The sequence below is a fragment of the Vicugna pacos genome, chromosome 34, assembly GCF_048564905.1.
Source record: "Vicugna pacos chromosome 34, VicPac4, whole genome shotgun sequence".
Classification (NCBI taxonomy): domain Eukaryota; kingdom Metazoa; phylum Chordata; class Mammalia; order Artiodactyla; family Camelidae; genus Vicugna; species Vicugna pacos.
The window spans coordinates 5,435,321-5,454,273 of NC_133020.1; the positions used below are offsets into that span (position 1 = coordinate 5,435,321).

Sequence of the window (18,953 nt, forward strand, 5' to 3'; positions counted from 1 at the left end):
CTGAGTTAAAAAACAAGAGAATGATCTTATTCAGGCTGAAAGAAACAAGTGTTCTTCGCTTTGTTGTATCAGTGGTTCTCAACTGAGGGTGATCTTGTCCCCAGGGGATATTAGGCAATGTCCTGAGACATTTTTATTGTCACAGCTGGGGAGAGGGAGCTACTGGCATCTAGTAGGTAGAGGCTGGGGATGCGACTGAACATCCTATGATGTGTACGACAGCCCCCACAGCAAAGAATTATCTGACCCCAAATGCCAGTGGTGCCAAGGCTTAGAACCCCTGATCTATGTTATACTGAAATTACACAATCATTGGTTGACAGCCTTCCAGGTAGGAGCACTATTTTTTATTGTGAAGAAAACAAAAATGATTAAATTTTGTCCTTGTCCTTTAAGAATTTGCAATCTAGAGAATTATATTAACTCATCGCTGGAACATCTCTTTTGCAATTGCTTCCAGCATACAGGCACATCTGAGATATCTGGCTTTGCGTAGTGTTTAAATGATTAACACCTGTAGACGACCGTGATAAATCTCACGGTAAGTTTAAAGGCTGCAACGTTAAATCTAGGCATCTTAGAAAAGAAACACCTAAACTTTTTACTTAAACGTATACTTCCTAAGCATGATATTCTATTTAACTAGTACTTACTGGGTGGCTAAGTTATTCAGGAAAACACAAAAAGCTTATTATGGTTTGTTTAGAAATGAAGGAGGAACCAACTGAAGAAAATTAGACCATTTCATACGCTGGAGATTCTGTGGTCTTAACTGTAGAGACAAAACACGTAAATTGTAAGCTGTTGAAGAAGAGCGCCGTGCTTTGTGTGTGTGTCTGTGTGAACTGTGGAAACCGTCTAGGAATTAGGACAATGGTGTAAGATGTTCATCTGTTTAGGTTTTATTCTCTGAGTTGCTAAAGTGAGACAAGGTTTTAGAAATGGACCCTTCTTCTGTTTCAACATCTTTAACGGTATTGTTTTAGCGAATTCGAGACTTATTCTTGAGTAATCGACAATGCTTGAAATTCGTGGACAAAATACGGAACAAGGCATTTGATTGTGAATTCGATAATAAAGGCATTTCTGGCTTCATCAGACGATGCGTTGCAGCGCCGTGTTATTAGGCTGTCTTCCTATAGCGTCAGTTTCTGTGGGCCACGGGAGAAACCAGGTGCCATGAGGGGCAAGTAACTGCCGTGGAGCTTTGCCTTTAACACACAGCGCGGTTCTCAGCGCACTCCTTGCCATTTTGCCGAAGACCTTTTATTTGTCTGTCCTTTCTGGTGCAAGGAGTACCCTTACCATGTCTGTGGGGGAGAAAGTGTATCCTGAGTAGGAAACTATGGGAGCCTTAGTAAATAGTTCTTCCACGGTCGTGGGAAATAAATCACGAATCACAATTTCTCATCCGCTGCAATTTCTTTCTTTGGATATTATTAAAACAGTAACTTTTGATGATCCTTCTGAAAACAAGATAGAGTGATTAGAGCAAAATAATTTTGTTAAAGATGTTATTATAGTTGCCCATTTAAAGACGACTAGCTTAGTTGTTTGTAGATGGACCAGACTTCCACCAGATGGCAGTAAACACTTATTTCCTAACTATGCAATAGCCTTTGGATTTAATTAATTAAAAACCTAGTACTCAAGAACCTGTATATTAGCATAGAATCTTACAGATATTAGGGCTGTAGTTTTAAATATCCCAATGTTTAGTTCTCTGTCAAATGTATCAGCCATAGTACATGAGGAGGGTCTTTTTAAAAAAGATGTACACAGACACATACAAGAAAGGAGCATACATACCAGCCCCTGTACACACATGTAAGTATGTATCAAAATACAAATGATGCCTGGCACATATAAGCATCCAGTAAAGGCTATTTTTCCCTTCTTTTCTTTTCTAGACCTAACAATCAGAATAATAAGTTGGCTCTGAAGTGCCTAGTCATTGGGAGGAGGAACAAAGACATATACAATTATTTAAAAATACATACGAGATGATTTATGACTTCAATGTTGCATGTACTAAAAATTGATCAAAAGATATTTCATTATAAAAAAGTGGCCTTTTTCTTTTAAAAAATGAACATAAGTTATGGACTTACAACTTTGGGTCTGCTTCCTGCTCTGGTGACAGAGGGTCGGTGGCAGGTGTCTTTCATTGGATAGTGGCACCACTATGACCGTCCACTGTCTCAGTGTCCATGACTCTCTCTCTCTGCCACGTTTCTATTCTGACTCGTCACACTTTCTACCTGACTCCATTCTGGGCCTCTGTGGCCACTTAAACGAAGACTCCCTCCAAAGCTTCGTGGTGGGTATTTTATTCTCTTCCTGTCCCTCGCTCCCAGGTCCTGAATTTGATCTTGGCTGTCCCACTGACATTGAAACGCAATAATCGTTTTTTCTTTGGCTTGTTTGTTTGTTTCATATGATTTTTAATACCTCAGAAGAATCCCATACAATTGGTATTATTACTTTTTAGTGGATGGTGCAACTGGGGCTCACCAAGGTTAAGTGACTTGACTAAGGTTAAAATGCAGTGGAAATTCATTATTTTGGACTGCCTGACATTCCTATTTTTCAAAAGCTGCCTTGCTTTCCCTCCGTTGATGGGACTGCCAATCGCTGATCAGGGTGTGCTGTCCGTCTGACGCAGCAGTTGGTTCAGACGGAGGATGCACGACTCAGCAGGGCCAGGCAGACTCTTCCCTGGGAATTTATGAGCAAGATGTTCTCCTTCCGCAGTGAAGACACTACACCTGGAGCCACCAGCTTCCCCGAGCACTTGAAAGAAGCTAGTCTTTGGCGGGAGAGAATGAGGACAGTAACAGGGATTGCAGAGCCCAGACAGGTACCCAGAAATTATTTGAGCCCTGGGTCCAGTGGTTTTAGATCAGACCCACCTCTGCCTGACCAGTCATGGAAGCCAGCCGCTTTTATTTGCTTGTGTTCTTTTGAGTTGTTCTCTCAATAATCTTACCTAAGATAGAATTGTTTCTCTGCAAAGAGTGAGTTTTCTTGTTTCTGGGTTAAAAACTTGAGAGTCATGATAAATGTTTTTTTCTCTCTCAGTTTGCACATTCAGATTCTACTCTTTAAACTGTCTCTAAACTCTTCTGCATCCGCTTTCTTTTTTCCATTTCGGCACTGTGATTGTTACTGGGGCTCTCCCACCTCTTACTGGAACCCCACACTTGGTTGCTTTGCCTTTTTCATCATCTGTCTCTGTGTCCTACTCACGATGGCCAGTTGAGCGTTTTTATTTTTATTTATTGTTATTGAAGTATAGTCAGTTTACAATGTTGTGTCGATTTCTGGTGTACAGCATCATGTTTCAGTCTTACATATACATATATATATTCCTTTTCTTTTTCTTTTTTTAATTGAGGATTTTTAACGCACTGTTTCTGCAAACATTTTCCCAGCGATACTCAAAATCTTTCTGAAGATGCAAACCCTGTAGCCTGTGGCAAAAGCCCCATTGTCCTGGCCTTCCTTCCTACTTGGGATCACGCCAGTCCTCCTTATGGAGTGGGGAGGGAAGTCACGTGCTGTCGGCACTAAAAGGTGTGGCTTTGGAATCATCAGACCTGTGCTTCTGCATAGCCCGCCACTCCCCAGCCATGTGGCTTTGCATGGGGTACTTCACTTTGATGTGCACTAGGAACCTCATCTGTAAAGTGGGGTTAAGGTGCCCTTCTAATAGGATAATTGTAAGGGGAGATGAATTCACCTTTAAAAGCATATAAAAAGTATTCCATAAATGACAGTTATGTGTCTTCTCCGATCGAGGCTGATTTTCTCACCTGCTTGGCTCTCGCTCCCCCTGCACTGCCTGTCCCTCATCAGTCCTTTCTTCCTCCTCTGCCCGAGATAATTCTGCCCATCCTTCAGGGCCATGCTCATATGCTGCCTTCTCCATGAATAATTCTGGAAAAAATTTGTCCCTCCTTCTTCTGACCTATATTATTTATAAATTATTCATTTCTGTCTTATATCTCTTGTCACATTCTGTTTGGTATTACAGCTAACTGTATTTATGTCTTATTTTCCCTCCTAGATTGTAAGGTCTTGTGGTCAGGGACCATAGTCTTTTTCGTCTTTGCTAAAATACCATATGCCACCATGCTTTGTCCATTATAGATGCTCTGTTAATATTTATTGAGTATTAATGATTGAACAGCATATTAAATCTCTCCAATGCCAGATTTATCATTTAATTTTTAACATAAGGAAATATTCCCGTTGAAGTCCTAAAAGATTTAGGAATCTCTGTATGACCATATCTTTTTTCCTCTTCTTTAGAAATATTTTTTTGATTCATCTTTAGTCTAATAACTTTAATAATTACTGTTATTATTATAGCTGGACAAGGAAATCAGCAGTATACATTTAAAACATATATTAAAGCATATTTTATCTGGCCTTTAGTTAATATTGGTGAATTTATACAGAGAATGTTTTGTTTATTTTGGTGGCTCTTCCTCCTCTTATTTTTTTAATTAAAACATTTTTTTTTGTTGAAATTTAGTCAGTTTACAATGTTGTGTCAATTTCTGGTATACAGCATCATGTTTCAATCTTACATATACATACAAATACTTCTTTTCATGTTCTTTTTCATTATAGCTTAGAACAAGATATTGAATATAGTTCCCTGAGCTTTACAGTATAAACTTGTTGTTTATCTATTTTATGTGTAGTAGTTATATCTGCAAATCTCAAACTCCCAATTTATCCCTTCTCACCCCCTTTCCACCCTGGTAACTATAAGTTTGTTTTCTATGTCTGTGAGTCTGTTTCTGTTTTGTAAATAAGTTCATTTGTCTGTTTTTTTTTTTTTTTAGATTCCACATATAAGTGATATCCTATGGTATTTTTCTGTCTCTTTCTGGCTTACTTCACTTAGAATGATGATCTCCAGGTCCATCCATGTTGCTGCAAATGGCAGTTTATTTTTCACAGCTGAATAGTATTCCATGATATACATATACATATATATGTATATATATCACAGTTCTTCCTCTTCTTTCTACTTCCTCTTCTTCTCATTATTATTATCACTTTAGTGAGTGTACTGAAGCAACAACTCTATATTAAAAAGACCACATTGCAGCCTGTGAGATGCATGATGAGGCAAAACCTAACTGATCAGCACCATCTTTAGTCTTGTTGTCAATGACATGAATATATAAAATTTGATGACATGTAGTTAGTAGGATTAGGCTTTAGTCAGAGTTTTTTCTCATTTAACATTCAGGACCCTGAGTTGCATGAGGGTTAGGCAACCTTTCCTAAAGCCCATGGTATCTCCTTATGGAGCTGAGTTCGGAATCCAGTTCCCCACACATCCCTCAGGGGTTGAACTGGGTAATCCTAAAAGGGTGAAATATATGAAGGCAGTCTTTGAAAGTAAAACTGTTTTTAAGGTGGAATATGACCTACGTTTTAAGAGGCATAAATGACTATTTGGCTTAGGTTCATTAATTCCTGTTTCTGTACACATTTCAGTTATGGCTACATCATAGTTTCCAGCATGAATTTACTTTACAATGTCTGTAACTAACTATTCTAAATGCTTGTGGAATGAAAACTTTAACCATAAGGTATAGCTTGATTAAACAAGTTTTATGTCTTTTGAATATAATTTAGCTATAATTTTAGTATGTATTTTTTTAATTTAAAAGGAAAGTCTGAGTTTTTCAAACTGAAAGCAAATTTAAAAATATAGTAATCTTTGGCTAAAGGAGCTGAATAAACCTCTTCTGCGTACTGTGCTGGAACTTTCATTACTATGGAGTAAAAAGTATGCCTTTCGAGTTTGATTAATCAGTAGACAGGCAGCTGATTGAATCACTGTCTTTTTGGCTTTTTACCTTTCACTCTTGGATTCCAGAACCAGGGATTATCCTGTTTTGAAACTAATTGTTTTATTCATAATTCAAGGGAATTTAAGGAGCATGAGGTATGGATCTCCGCAGAAAAATAAAGTTCAGGCTTAGACCTCCCCAGTGGCTGGCCTGCACCAACAAGCAGCTTGAACTGGATTCCTGTTTCATCACCCCTCCTCCACGCCTCACCTCCCCCCTTGTGTACCTGCTCTGAAAACTGAAAATCTGCTGTCAAGTGGCTCTTGGACCGGGTTCTGCTTTCCAGACTCTCCTTTCCCTAATACCCCCACCCACTGTCCGATTTGTTTAACCATACTTTGGTTTTGTCTGTTTTTAGATTTCATATAAATGGAGTCACACAGTGTCTTCTTTCTTCCATTTATAATGTGTTTTTAAAATTGAGATATAATTGACATATAACATTGTATTAGTTTTAGGTATGCAACATAATGATTTGATGCATACATATATATAATTATATATATATATATACATATAACTATATATATATAAATAGATTGATTGAAATGATTACCACAGTAAATCTTGATAACATCCATCAACACTCACAGTTATACATTTTTTTTCTTGTGATGAGAACTTTTGAGATCTGCTCTCGTAGCAACTTTCAAATATACAGTACTATGAAGTGTAGTCACCACGGTCCACCAGGGTCCAGCACAGGGAACTAGATTCACTACCTTGTAATAGCCTATAATGAAAAATAATATGAAAAGGAATATATAATATATATATATATATATATATCTGTATATATATCTGAATCACTGTGCTATACATCAGAAATTAACACAGCTTTGTAAATGGACTGTACCTTAAAAATTTGTCGCCATGCTGTACACTACATCCTCAGGACTTGTATTCTTTTAATTGGAAGTTTGTACCTTTTGACCCCATTTACTGATTTCACCCTTTCCTACCCCTGCCTCTGGTAATCACAAAACTGATCTCTGTTTACATAAGTTTGTTTTATATTTTTAGATTCCACACATAAGCAAGATCACACAGTATTTACCTTTCTCTGTCTGACTTATTTCACTTAGCATTGTGCCCTCAAGGTCCATCCACGTTGTTGCAAATGGCAGGATTTCCTACTTTTTTATGATGGAATAATATTCCATTTTATATATTTTTGGGATCCATCCTGTTGTGACAGCAGCAGCTCATCATTTTGTTGCTGAGTTGTGCCCTGTTGTGTGAACATGCCGTATTTTGTTTATCCAGTCTCCTGGTACATGATAGGCATTTTTGTCTAAGCCTTCTTTCTGGCTCTGATGCCCTGACCACTGTTCTCCCCCAGCTCCCCATCATCCTCGAATGTGTCTGTCTGTCTTCGTTGACTCTCCTGGAATATGGTCACCTCCGCATACACAGCTTTTTTTTCAGCTGAGGAAGGCTTGACTGTCCGTTGTCTTCGATTATGGCTTGTGTTCCCCTTATTTTCTCTCCCGTCTAGTACCTGGTCATCCACTAGTTGATACACCCTTCTCTGGTCCTCCATGACTACTCCCTTCTTCCTCATTTTCATTTCTTTACATCCTTCCTCTGAGCTGAAGGACAGCTGTTCACCTTTTAGCCTTTGCATCGCTCATTTCCTGTAATGTCAACTATGCTTGTTTCCGCTGCCAAGGTGGACTTTAATTTTATATTTATGTCTTCATTTATTGAAATCCCCCTTACTTTAACTTCTTTATATTGTGAGTCTTTATTTTTTGTATTATTTTATTATTTATCGTATTATTTTTGTATCATAGTTTTAGCTGTTCATCTTCCACTGCCTTCACATAGAGGCATCATTTAGTTGCACTTTCTTGAAGATGCCAAACCTCTCCCTGAAAATTTATTTTGTATCATACCATAGATAATGTTCAGAAAGGCTCTGAGAAAGAACTCTCCCCATTCTGATGTATTTTCCAGTCAGTCGCGTGTTGTTTTTTTCTTGTTTCCTCCCTTTTCCTCAGTCAGGTGAGCTCTGTGCAGAAGCAGAAGGGTTGAACGGATGGTCCTTTGGTTCCACGTCTTTCTTCTCAATCCTCTTGCTAAACCTTCAGCTGCAGGACAGCCTGCAGGGCCCGGGCCGTGTAGTTCCCAGTTCCAGGGGCCGTCGGATCTGCATCCCTGGGCTCGGCTGTGGTTGCTCCTCCCTCCGGCTCCTCTGCTGTTTCTAGTGTATCACGCAGTGCCCTTGGAGCCCACAGCGCCCTTCCAGCCCGCAGTGCCCTTCCAGCCCGTGGCAGCCACAGTGCTTTCCCTTTCTCTGGGCAGTGCTGCTTGGAAAGTCCTCTGCCACCATCTGCTCTGTCCACTCTCTGCCTGTTTGCTTTCTGAGCTTTGTTGTATCTCTCTCTGGCCATGAGAAGACAGAGGGGGTAGTGGACAGTGGAGGGGAGGATTGGAGGAACAGTTTTCTGCTCCATCTCACAGCAGCTTCTCACTGATGGAGAAGCCCTTCTGTATCGGTTTTTGGTTGGTGAATAATCGGACTCTCCGGGTCAGCGGGCAAATAGTGGAACTGCAGGAAGCATCTTCTTAACTGTGTCGTCTTGGCCACTGGCTTGAAGTGAGATTGAGATTTGCCATGAGATGACAACTGGGGAGTTATCCACTCTTCCCCTGCAATATTGGCTTTATAATTATTGTCAATTCATTGAAAATTTGGAGTTTAGCTTGTTTTCAGCCTTAGTGTTCAATGAGATTGACAGCTTTTTGCTTTGTTTTGCTTTTGATTTTTTCCAGCACCTTTCATTATTATTTTGTGATAAGTGTCATTCTGAGAAAGACACCGGCTTTACATCTCATGTGGTGACTTTAATGGCCTGGAGTTGCATATTGTATGCACCAACTGATTCACATTGATAGGATTAAATTCAGTCGGACAACTTGCTATTTTGAGAAGACACCTTATAAACCTGTTGTTTGACAGATCATCTAGTTATTTCTGTACAACGAGGAAGTCTTTTTGAAACTGTGTAGTCAGGTGGGAGTCAGGAGTTATGGGAATCTAAGCCGCTGGAAGGTGTGGGCCAGGACACAGCATATCCAGAACTCATCCTTCTCATTGGAATGACCCCTCAACTCCCAACCCAGAGACGTGTTGTTTGTTAGTTTCAGTGGTCCTTATGCACTGACATATCTGATATATGTATCTGTTCGGATACATAGCTCTTCTTTTGCTTGATTTTTCTTTTCTTGTGTGTGTAGCACTTGGAGCATGATCTTGAATCATTGTTAAAACTTTCTTTTGGTCTGTTTTTAAAAACTGATGTCTGTGTTATCGGTCAGCGGCAGATTTTGTGGTGGGCAAAAGGATGAACTGTCTTGAATGCCTCCCCAGACGAGGTGAGATTGTCAACTCTCACTGGCTCAAGGATGTCCACTGTTTGAGATAAACAAAGGCCATAAAGTTGGCATTTTAGCTCTTTTCTCCTGCAACTAGGGTCTGGAGGTAACTGTTTACTGATCGTTTCTTTCTTAGCCTCTTTTTATGTTAAGCTTAGTTAAAGGTACAATAGTGAACTGAAATTAAAGATCACTGGTCTTATTAATGTGCTTTTAACAGCAATTCATAACTAGTTTTTTTGTTTGTTTTTTAGCTTAATCCTGATTATCGAGATGCCCAAAATGAAGGAAAAAACGTGGTGAGTAGAATTGTTTTTCCCCCATCAAATAACAAGCATATTATTTCTATTTTATATGAACCAATGGAAAAGTTAGTAGAAAACTCGAAGACTAGGGACTTAGAGAGAGATTCTCTGAGTAGAGGCTGTGGATGAAAGACAAAAAGTAGAAGATGATATGGCTTGGACTATAAGGAAATGACCATTAGTGAGTGTTCAGGGAGATTTCTAGCAGCTTGGGGGCCATTTGTGACAGAGCACTGGCGGCAGCTGGACCTACGAGAGATGTTGAGTCTACATTTAGTTTTCAGAAGTGCACAAAAATTAGGAAGGGGGAATCGAGTTGTGGCATCATATTAAACTAGGACAGTAATCCTTTCTGACTCAAAATAATTTGGGTTCTATTTATGGAGACATTGAGACATTGAAACATTAAGCAACTAGATAACTGATATTTCTCATATTCTTCAAGTGTGCTACTCAAAAAATCTGTCTCATTTTAAAGCCAGTTTTCATTAAAAATACTTATCATTATTTAGCTTGCTCATCTCATCATCATTTGTAAAGAAAATGACTTAATCATGTCAACATGACTTAGTTCAATAAAAAATTCAGAGGGGAAGGGAGTTACCTGAGGAGACAGGGTTGGGGGACAGGTGCAGTGGATGAAGGCAGTTAAGTGTATGGTGATGGATGGCAACTAGAGCTGTGGTGGTGACCACTTTGCAGTGTGTACAGCTGTCCAACTATAATGCTGGACACCTGAAGTTTACAAAAAATGTCAGAAATTCGGGAACGTTTGTTGTGATGCAGATAAAACCTCGTTGATGGGCTGGATTTCTTTAGAAGCGATTTAGCCACATTCTGTTTTGTTTTGTTTTTATTTTTATTTCTTGAATAGATATGTATTTGCCATCACCACAATGTCACGACTTGCTTTATTGCTTTTTTAGAATTGAAGCATAGTTGATACACAGTGTTGTGTTTCCAGTGTACAGCATAGTGATTCAGTTATACATATATATATATCCTTTTTCATTATAGATTATTGCAAGTTATTGAAAATAGTTCCCTGTGCTCTACCTTAGGACCTTGTTGTCTATCTATTCTGTATATAGTACTTTGTATCTGCTAATCCCAAACTCCTAATTTATCCCTCCCCGGCCTTTGGTAATCATGTTTGTTTTCTGTGTCTATGAGTCTGTTTCTGTTTTGTAATGAAGTTCATTTATCTAATTTTTTTTAAGATTCCACATATAAGGGGTATCGTATGAAATTTGTCTTTCTCTGCCTGATTTACTTCACTTAGTGTGAACATCTCTAGATCCATCCATGTTGTTGCAAAAGGCATTATTTCATTCTTTTTTTATAGCTGAGTAGTATTACACACACACACACACACACACACACACACACACACACACATATATATAGTAGTATTCATATATATATCTCCCACATCTTCTTTAGCTAGTCATCTGTCATTGGACATTTGGACACTTAGGTTGCTTCCATGTCTTGGCTATTGTAAATAATGCTGCTATGAACACTGAGGTGCATGTATCTTTTCAAACTGGAGTTTTCTCCAGATAAATGCTCAGGAATGGGATTGCTGGATCATATTTAGCCAGATACTTTGATACAAATAGACATAGTCTATAATACAATTTTGTTAGGAACTTAGCCCTCCCTGTTGGAATGGGTAATCATGACTACTGTGTCATCCAGAATTCTACTTTTTGATAGAAAGAGTTGGAATGCTTAATTAAAATGACTGCTGTTTTCACATTGGTACACAGATTTATGTTTTATGAGAATATTGATGTGGGGGAGGTGAATCAAATGAGAATTTCTGGACCTGAGTCATCCTGTTTGACTCCTCTCTCCATATGATTCTCATGTTTACAATAGAAATAAGCTGAAGTATCAGGTCATTGACCACTTGATTTTGTGTCAAAATGTCTTTAAATATAGATTTGCTAGATCAATTGTATCTTTTATTTGTCACTCAATTTTATCCCTCTGTGTGGGCTTTTCTCCCTTTGGTTTTCAAATAACCATCCCAGGATTTTGAATTTGTCCCTCTGACTTAGGGGAATGCTGTCAGTAGCCACGTTTAAAAAGCTAAGCGTGAATCATGGCCTTTTTGGTTCTTTCTATAAGCTTGTCGGTGGTCCCAGTGGTTTCCAGCCAGAGAACACCAGGAACACACTGAAACTTAAGCAACTGGGTTTATTACTCACTGCATGTACACCCTGGGGAGCCGTGGGGCCTCTCAGTAGGAAAGTGATAAAAAGAACCTGTTCTAGGATTTGGGCTTGTGCACTTGATCTGGGGGAGGATGTAAAGAAGTGGGGCTTTGCTGTGGGTAGGAGTGCTGCCAGGAAGACGAGGTATCTCGATACTTTTCACCTACGGGTGGGGCTGGTGGATCCAAGCAGAAGCTGTAATTGCTGAAGAATCCGAAGTCGCTCGTATTTGCTGGAGGAGAGGCGAGGCATAGTCATTTTTGTGGCTTGGACAATGTTCATATTCTGTTGGTGTGCAGACGTGGTTATGGAATGGGATTGTCTTGTCTTGATCTATTGCATCCATGAAGCGGCCTTGTCTGGAGCCGCTGTTTTGTGAAAGTGTCCACACTCAGCAGAAGAACATCATGGCCCAGCCTGAGTGTCAGGCCAGCTCCTAGCAACACCAAGGCCTGGCTGATACACCAGGCCAGCTGCTGGATGTCAGGGACTGCTTTTCTCATTGTCAAGGTTTATTTTTTGTGATATTTTATGTGACTTCTCGAGCATGGTGTGGAGACAGGAGAGCTCTATCGTAGCACCACCATGAACTTGTGTGGCCTGGGACAAGTCAGATAGCTTTCCTGAGACTCAGTTTTGATAGGATGGGGATGTTTGCCCTACATCCCCCACCTGCATGCCATGAGGAAAAAATGCGATCAAACGGAAAACTCTTTGAATAAAAGATGTTAGTAGGCTAAAAATGTAAGCTGTTTCTGTTAAAAGGGCATCATATCAAAGCTTCAGATTGTGCGATTGAATTAAATCTCTGTGCTCATCCTTTTTAGCTACGTACCATTTGGAGATTCTGGGCAGAGCTGAGTGGGAGAATATAGTGTATGAAGGTTTATGAAGCAACACAGAGCATATAACTAAGTAATAAATCTGCAGTGAAGTTCACTCTGTGTTAATCAAGCTTTTAGTTAGACTTGCTAGATTTTTTTTCCTTTTTATTCTGAAATTTAGTTTCTTTATCCATCTCTAAAGGTGAGAAAGAACACTCTTCTGTTTAAACAGTTGTTACTAGCAAGACTTTAATTGCATCCAACAATTGGGTCTGCTTCTGCTGTAGACTTTTACGACTGGATCTCATCTGTCATTTCAGAGACCCATCCAACTGGAGACATTTGATTTCATTTTTTCCTCTCTAAAACCTCTAGCTTGAAAGTAAGTAAACCTGAGAATATGGAACAAGAAAGCTAACAGTATGGCTTCTTATTTTATAGACCATTTGCCACCCAGCAATAGTGATGTTTCTGTCTAAAAAAGAAAACAAAGGAGAATTTAGAGTTTAGCCTGTGAAAAATGCAATCAGTTTCCCAAAACTATGCTATCTCACCTCAGATCTGGGTTCCAGTAACACTGAGTTTACTGTGACCACGCTAATTATTTTCTTTCTTAATTTCCCCTATGTTGTCTATTTAAAACCCAGTTAATATTTTTTCCTGTAATTTAGGAACCTTTATCAAATGTTGCCTTCCATTTTTGAAGTTTCAAAGGTTAATGGATGGTGCCGCTGAAATGAGGCAGCGTGTGTCAGAGCTCCCATTAAGACCCAAATTGCTGTATTTATTCTACAAAGAAGCCTATTATTTCCAATCTTATAAATGTACAGCATCCACAGGGACCCTGTAAATATTGGAACTGTGTCAAGGCCAGCTGGGAACCTGACAGTCATTAGTTTTTTTCTCCTTGAAAGCCTGCATCTTTTCAAATGGCTCTTTGAAGGGAATTTTTTTTTTTTTGAATAACACCACCTATTTTAACATTACCTTATTTATGTGGAATGTGATCTGACTTTTTGAGAGAATGTCTTTTGTTTAGGCTGAGAATTCTCAACCTCAGCAGTATTGATATATTGATAATTCTTTGCTGTGGGGGGCTGTCCTGTGCACTGGAGGGTGTGTGGCAGCTCGTGGGTGCTGCTCACTAGATGTCTCCCCGTTTACCCCTCTCCCTCCACCCCCAGTTGTGGCAACTAAAAATGTTTCTGGAAATTGTCAAATGCCCCCTGGGGGCTAAACTTTCCCTTTGAGAACCATCAGTCTTTGTGCATACACATAGACTAAACAGAAAATGTTCTAGGAACCATGAAACTTGGCTGAAATAGACTTGAAAATTTGATTTCATAGCAATTTTCTTTGAGGGGAGGTACCAGATTCTGAAAGAAGACCCCCAGGTTTTCTTGAGTTTTTATTATGTATTCATCAGTTGTAAGATGATAAGGAAAAGAAAGGAAAAAAAAAGGGTCATATTAGGAATTAGTTGGAGAGTACCCGCTTGTTCAGGAACCTTGGCCAGAGAAACATTTGCAGCTTTAAATGGCAAGGTTGTGTCTGTTACAAAAAGTCTGCAGTGAGAGCCCCAGAGGGTCTGGACGGAATCGCACATGCCTGCACGTCGTTATGCTGCCCGTGGCTGCGCACAGGTCTGAATCAGCCCTGAAAACGCATACGTTGTTTCTTACCTAATGTCTCTGGCTCCTCACAGCAGAATTGCAATGTGATGTCTCTGCTCAAAATGCGGTGACTCACAAATGAGTCAACAGAGAAGGTGTTGTAGGAGGCTCCCTGGTGTGCGCCACAGGCAGGCCCTGGGATGCAGGAGAAACCTGCAAGCCTTCAGTAACCTCGCTGGCTTTTCATACGGGATTTTCGACTTGCATAATGTGAGAGGCTGTGTGCCTTTTCCTCCAAATGAAACTGCTGGTTTTATAAAAGCCCAACAGACTAGGTTAACATTCGGAGGCCCTGCACTTCCTAAATTGAGAATGTTTTGGAGGGCGAGCTGATGTTAAATTTAACACCTGTTTAAGCTCTGTTGTACCTTAATGTATTTTCAAGATGCAGGAGGGAGGGCAGTGTGCTTCTGTAATTCTATGTAGGGAACGAGTGTTTTTTTCTTACTTAAAAAGGGTATATGTTTATAAACAAAAGCCACAAGCACGTAATTTTGAACAGAACTGCCTTCATACGATAGAAATATAATACTGGTTTTTCTGTCTATTGAAGCTTGATCCATTCATTTAAAAATTGTATACTTATAACTCATTATCCACATTTCATTATTTAAAAATTCCAGGGGGCTGGCTTGAAGTTTACCGTCAAACTGCTTGCGACGGTTTGTTAAGCAAATTAACGGAGTACAAGAGTTTAAAAGCAGAATGCTTAAGACTGTAGCACTGTTTAAAAAAGCTTCTGAACATATTAGAAGCTCTTACTCACACATAAATAATTGTTATGCTGTTTATAAATGGAACGTATCTATTTGTTAAAGCTTTTTTACCCAAGGACCTAAGCAAATTATTTGGTGGTATAGTAGTACATTCCACTTACACTATGTAATTAAAATTAAACTGCAGGTCTTAAACAGCGTGTGTAATTTAGAGTGACCTGTTTTAATTAGCCCTAATAAGCGTGGCTTTTCTATGGAGAAGATTTTTATTATTCACTGTAAGAGTGTCAAAATAGAGAGGTCCCTGACTACTCTTGCCAGGATCCCACAGAGAGATATTCCCAAGGGGGATGGCATAGGAGGGCAGTTTCTGGGAATCTGGATCTGCTCTCTTTTTATGTCCAGAAAATTCACTTTATAAACTTTTCAAGAGGGGAGTGCGTGTAGAAGGACTGACTCCCACTAAATGAATTCACAAATGACTGATGTATAAACCATAGTGCCAACTCCCAATAGCTAAGTAGATTTAAATCCTAACTGAGTTAGTGCATTTTTAAAACCTTTTTGAAAGCTCATCTATGATTAGAAGATTGGTGTGGAGGGACTCAAGAAATGAGATGACACACATTCTTTTCAGGGGTATGAATTCCTCCAAGAACACTGAAATAGTAATTTGTTGCATCGATGCCAGCCTATGGTGAGTGAAACTGTCAAATTCCTGTTCCTTGACTCTTTATTTATTTAGATTACATGCTCATTTTCTATTAATAAAGCCTTTCTTCAATTATGGTTCAATATAATCAGTTAGATTTTATTTTTCTTAGTTAAAATCGTAATTTAACTGTGCCTTTGTTAATACTCCACTTAAACCACTTATGCTTAAATCCCTTTGCCTGCATATTCACAAAAGTCCTTTGAGTTATGTCTACAACTGACTGATCTCATCTGTTATTTCTGTGTTCTTGCATTCTGAGGCAATCTTCCCTCACATGTAGTAGTAAGACTCATTATGTTGGTGGTTCTTTCTTTGGCTACAGTAGCATGGCCAAACCCAGAAAAGAACCCCTTTATAGTATTTCTTTATGTTCGTAATTCTCCTGGTCTATTTCTCCCCAAGTTTCCATGTTCTGATAGAATTAAAAGGAACTTCTTTCCTTCCTTTTAGAATTAGGACTTTGTCTTCTTAAATGTCCCCCTTCCCTCTTCTCTGCCTTCTTTCTTCATCGTAGCGATGATTATCATCATTATCTGATGTCACCACCATTTTTCCCATTGAGAAGGAGCTCCTAGTTGCACGTGGTATTCTACTGGGTCCTGTATAAGAGGATTGTGGAGATCTTCTTGAGACCTTGATGCAGTTATTTGCAGTCAGACAGAAGTGTGGTTCCTGTGTCACTGTTACATTTCAGAGCCTCCAGGGAAAACTGCTCCTTTGCCATCCATTTCTTAGTGTAACACTTGGATTTTCATGTTGAGCTGTATGGCAGAGACCAACAAAACAACACACTTTTGAGTTAGTTCCTCCTTTCCTCCCTCCTCCCCTCCCTTCCCTTCTCCCTTTAATAGCTTTATTGAGATATAATTCACGTAAAAATTCTCCTGTTTAAAATGCACAAAGCAGTGGTGTTCATTATATTCACAGAGTTGTGAAACCATAACCACAATCTAATTTCAGAACATTTTATCACTCCACCCCGCAAAGAAAGCCAATATCCATTAGCAGCTGCTCCCTATTCCCTCTCTCCCTCTGCCCCTGGCAACCCAAATCTCCTGTCTCTGTGGATTTGCCTATACTGGACATTTCACATGTGGAGTCATACAATATATTGCCATTAGTGTCTGGCTTCTTTCACTTAGCATGTTTTCAAGGTGCCTGCATATTGTAGTACATATTTATACTTCATTCCTTTTAATGGCCAAATAATATTCCATCACGTACATATACCACAGTTTGCTTATCCATCAGTTGATGGATATTTACATTGTTTCTACTTTTTGGCTATTATAAATAAAGCTGCTGTGAGCATCAATGTGCAAATTTTTGTGTGGTCATATACTTTGATTTCTCTTGGGTAGATACTAAGAATTAGAATTGCTGGTCATATATTTAACATTTTGAGGAACTGCCAAACTCTTTGTAAGTGGTTATACCATTTTCTGTCCCCTCAACAATATATGAGTGTTATAATTTGTCCACATCTTCACTAACATTTGTTATTGTCTGTGTCTTTGATTATAGCCATCCTAGTGCATTTTTCTAATTAGTAATGATACTGAGCATCTTTGCATGTGATTATTGGCCATTTGTATATCTTTTATGGAGATATGTCTAGTCATTCTTTGCTCAGTTTTTAATTGGGCTGTTTGTATTTTTATTCTTGAGTTGTAAGTGTTCTTTATTTATTCTGTGTACAAGTCCTTTATTAGATATATAATTTACAAATATTTCCTCTTGGACTGTGTGGTTCTTTTTAGAAGAGACACTAGTTTTTAGAGCAGTTTTAGATCCATAGCAAAATTTAGTGGAAGGTGCAGAGGATTCCCACATACCCCTGCCTACACAGAAGTACAGCCTCCCCTCAACATCCTACACCAGAGTGGCACATATGTTACAGTGGTAAACCTGCCTGGACACATTGTCATCACCCAAAAGTCCATAGTTCACATTAGGGTTCCCTCTTGGTGTTGTACATTATACCAATTTGACAAAATAGAGTGACATGTATCCACCAGTATAGTATTATACAGAATAGTGTACTTTCTGCCTTAAAAATCCTATGTTTTTCCTATTCATCCCTCCCTTCCCCAAACCCCTAGAAGCCACTGATCTTTTTACTGTGTCCATAGCTTGGTTTTTCCAAAATATCATACTGTCATACAGTTGGAATCACACAGTAGGTAGTCTTTTCAGATTGGCTTCTTTCACTTTGTAATATGCATTTAAGTTTCCTTTATGTCTTTTCATGGCTTAATCATTTCTTTTTAGTGCTGAATAATATTCCACTGTGTGGTGGTGCCACAGTTTATTTATCCACTCACCTATTGAAAGATTCCTTGATTGCTTCCAAGTTTTGGTAGTTATGAATAAGGTTGCTATTGAGGTTTTTTTTTTTTTTTTTTTTTTTTTTTTTTTGTGGACACAGCTTTTCAACTCATTTAGGTAAATACCAAGAAGCGTGATTGCCAAATCATATGGTACAGAGAATGTTTTGTTTCATATAAAACCACTGAACTGTCTTCCAAAGTGGCTGTACTATTTTGCATTCCCACCAGCAATGAGGTGATGAGATTCAAAGATGAATGAGAGTTCATGTTGCTCCACATCCTCACCAGCATTTGGTGTTGTCAACGTTTTGGCCTTTGGCCATTCTGATAGGTGTGTGTGGTATCTCACTGTTGTGAGTGGTATCTCAGGAGAGAACTGCTATTCCCTAATGACATATGGTGTTGAGCATCTTTTCATATATGTATTTAGCACCTGTATGTCATCTGTGATAAGGTGTTCATTCAAGTCTTTTGCCCATCTTTAAATTGGGTTTTCTTATTGTTGAATTTTAAGAGTTCTTTGTATATTTTGGATAGCAGTTCTTTATCAAATATGTCTTTTGCAAATATTTTCTCCTACTCTGTGACTTATCTTCTCGTTCTTTTGACAGTATCTTTCACGGAGCAAGAGAAACTGGTTTTCATGAAAACTAGTCTGTCAATTATTTCTTTCATGGAAGTTGTCTTTGGTGTCATATTTCTCTTGCACACTCCTACTTTCTTCTAGTGTGCACAGTCATTCCCCTCTTCTTCTCTTTCCCCTGTTTCTACCTTCTCATTCCAACTGTTTCTCTTTGTTTGGACCCTTTCTCCCAAACCACTGTGAGAGTTGAAATACAAGAAATAAACAAATACTCTACAAAGGCTGTCTAAATTTCAGTAGGGAATAATTAAAGATCAATGTTTTC

The 18,953-nt window shown here is 38.9% G+C and overlaps 1 protein-coding gene across 2 annotated transcripts in view; it reads left to right on the forward strand.

Annotated features, from left to right (window-relative positions):
- Positions 1-18,953, forward strand: part of ITPR2 (inositol 1,4,5-trisphosphate receptor type 2) — a 419,753-nt gene that overhangs the window by 93,089 nt on the left and 307,711 nt on the right. For both annotated transcript variants that reach the window (XM_072954773.1, XM_072954774.1), the window contains one exon: positions 9,515-9,559. In XM_072954773.1, the coding sequence (XP_072810874.1) occupies positions 9,515-9,559 (45 nt within the window). The remainder of the gene's footprint in view (positions 1-9,514; positions 9,560-18,953) is intronic.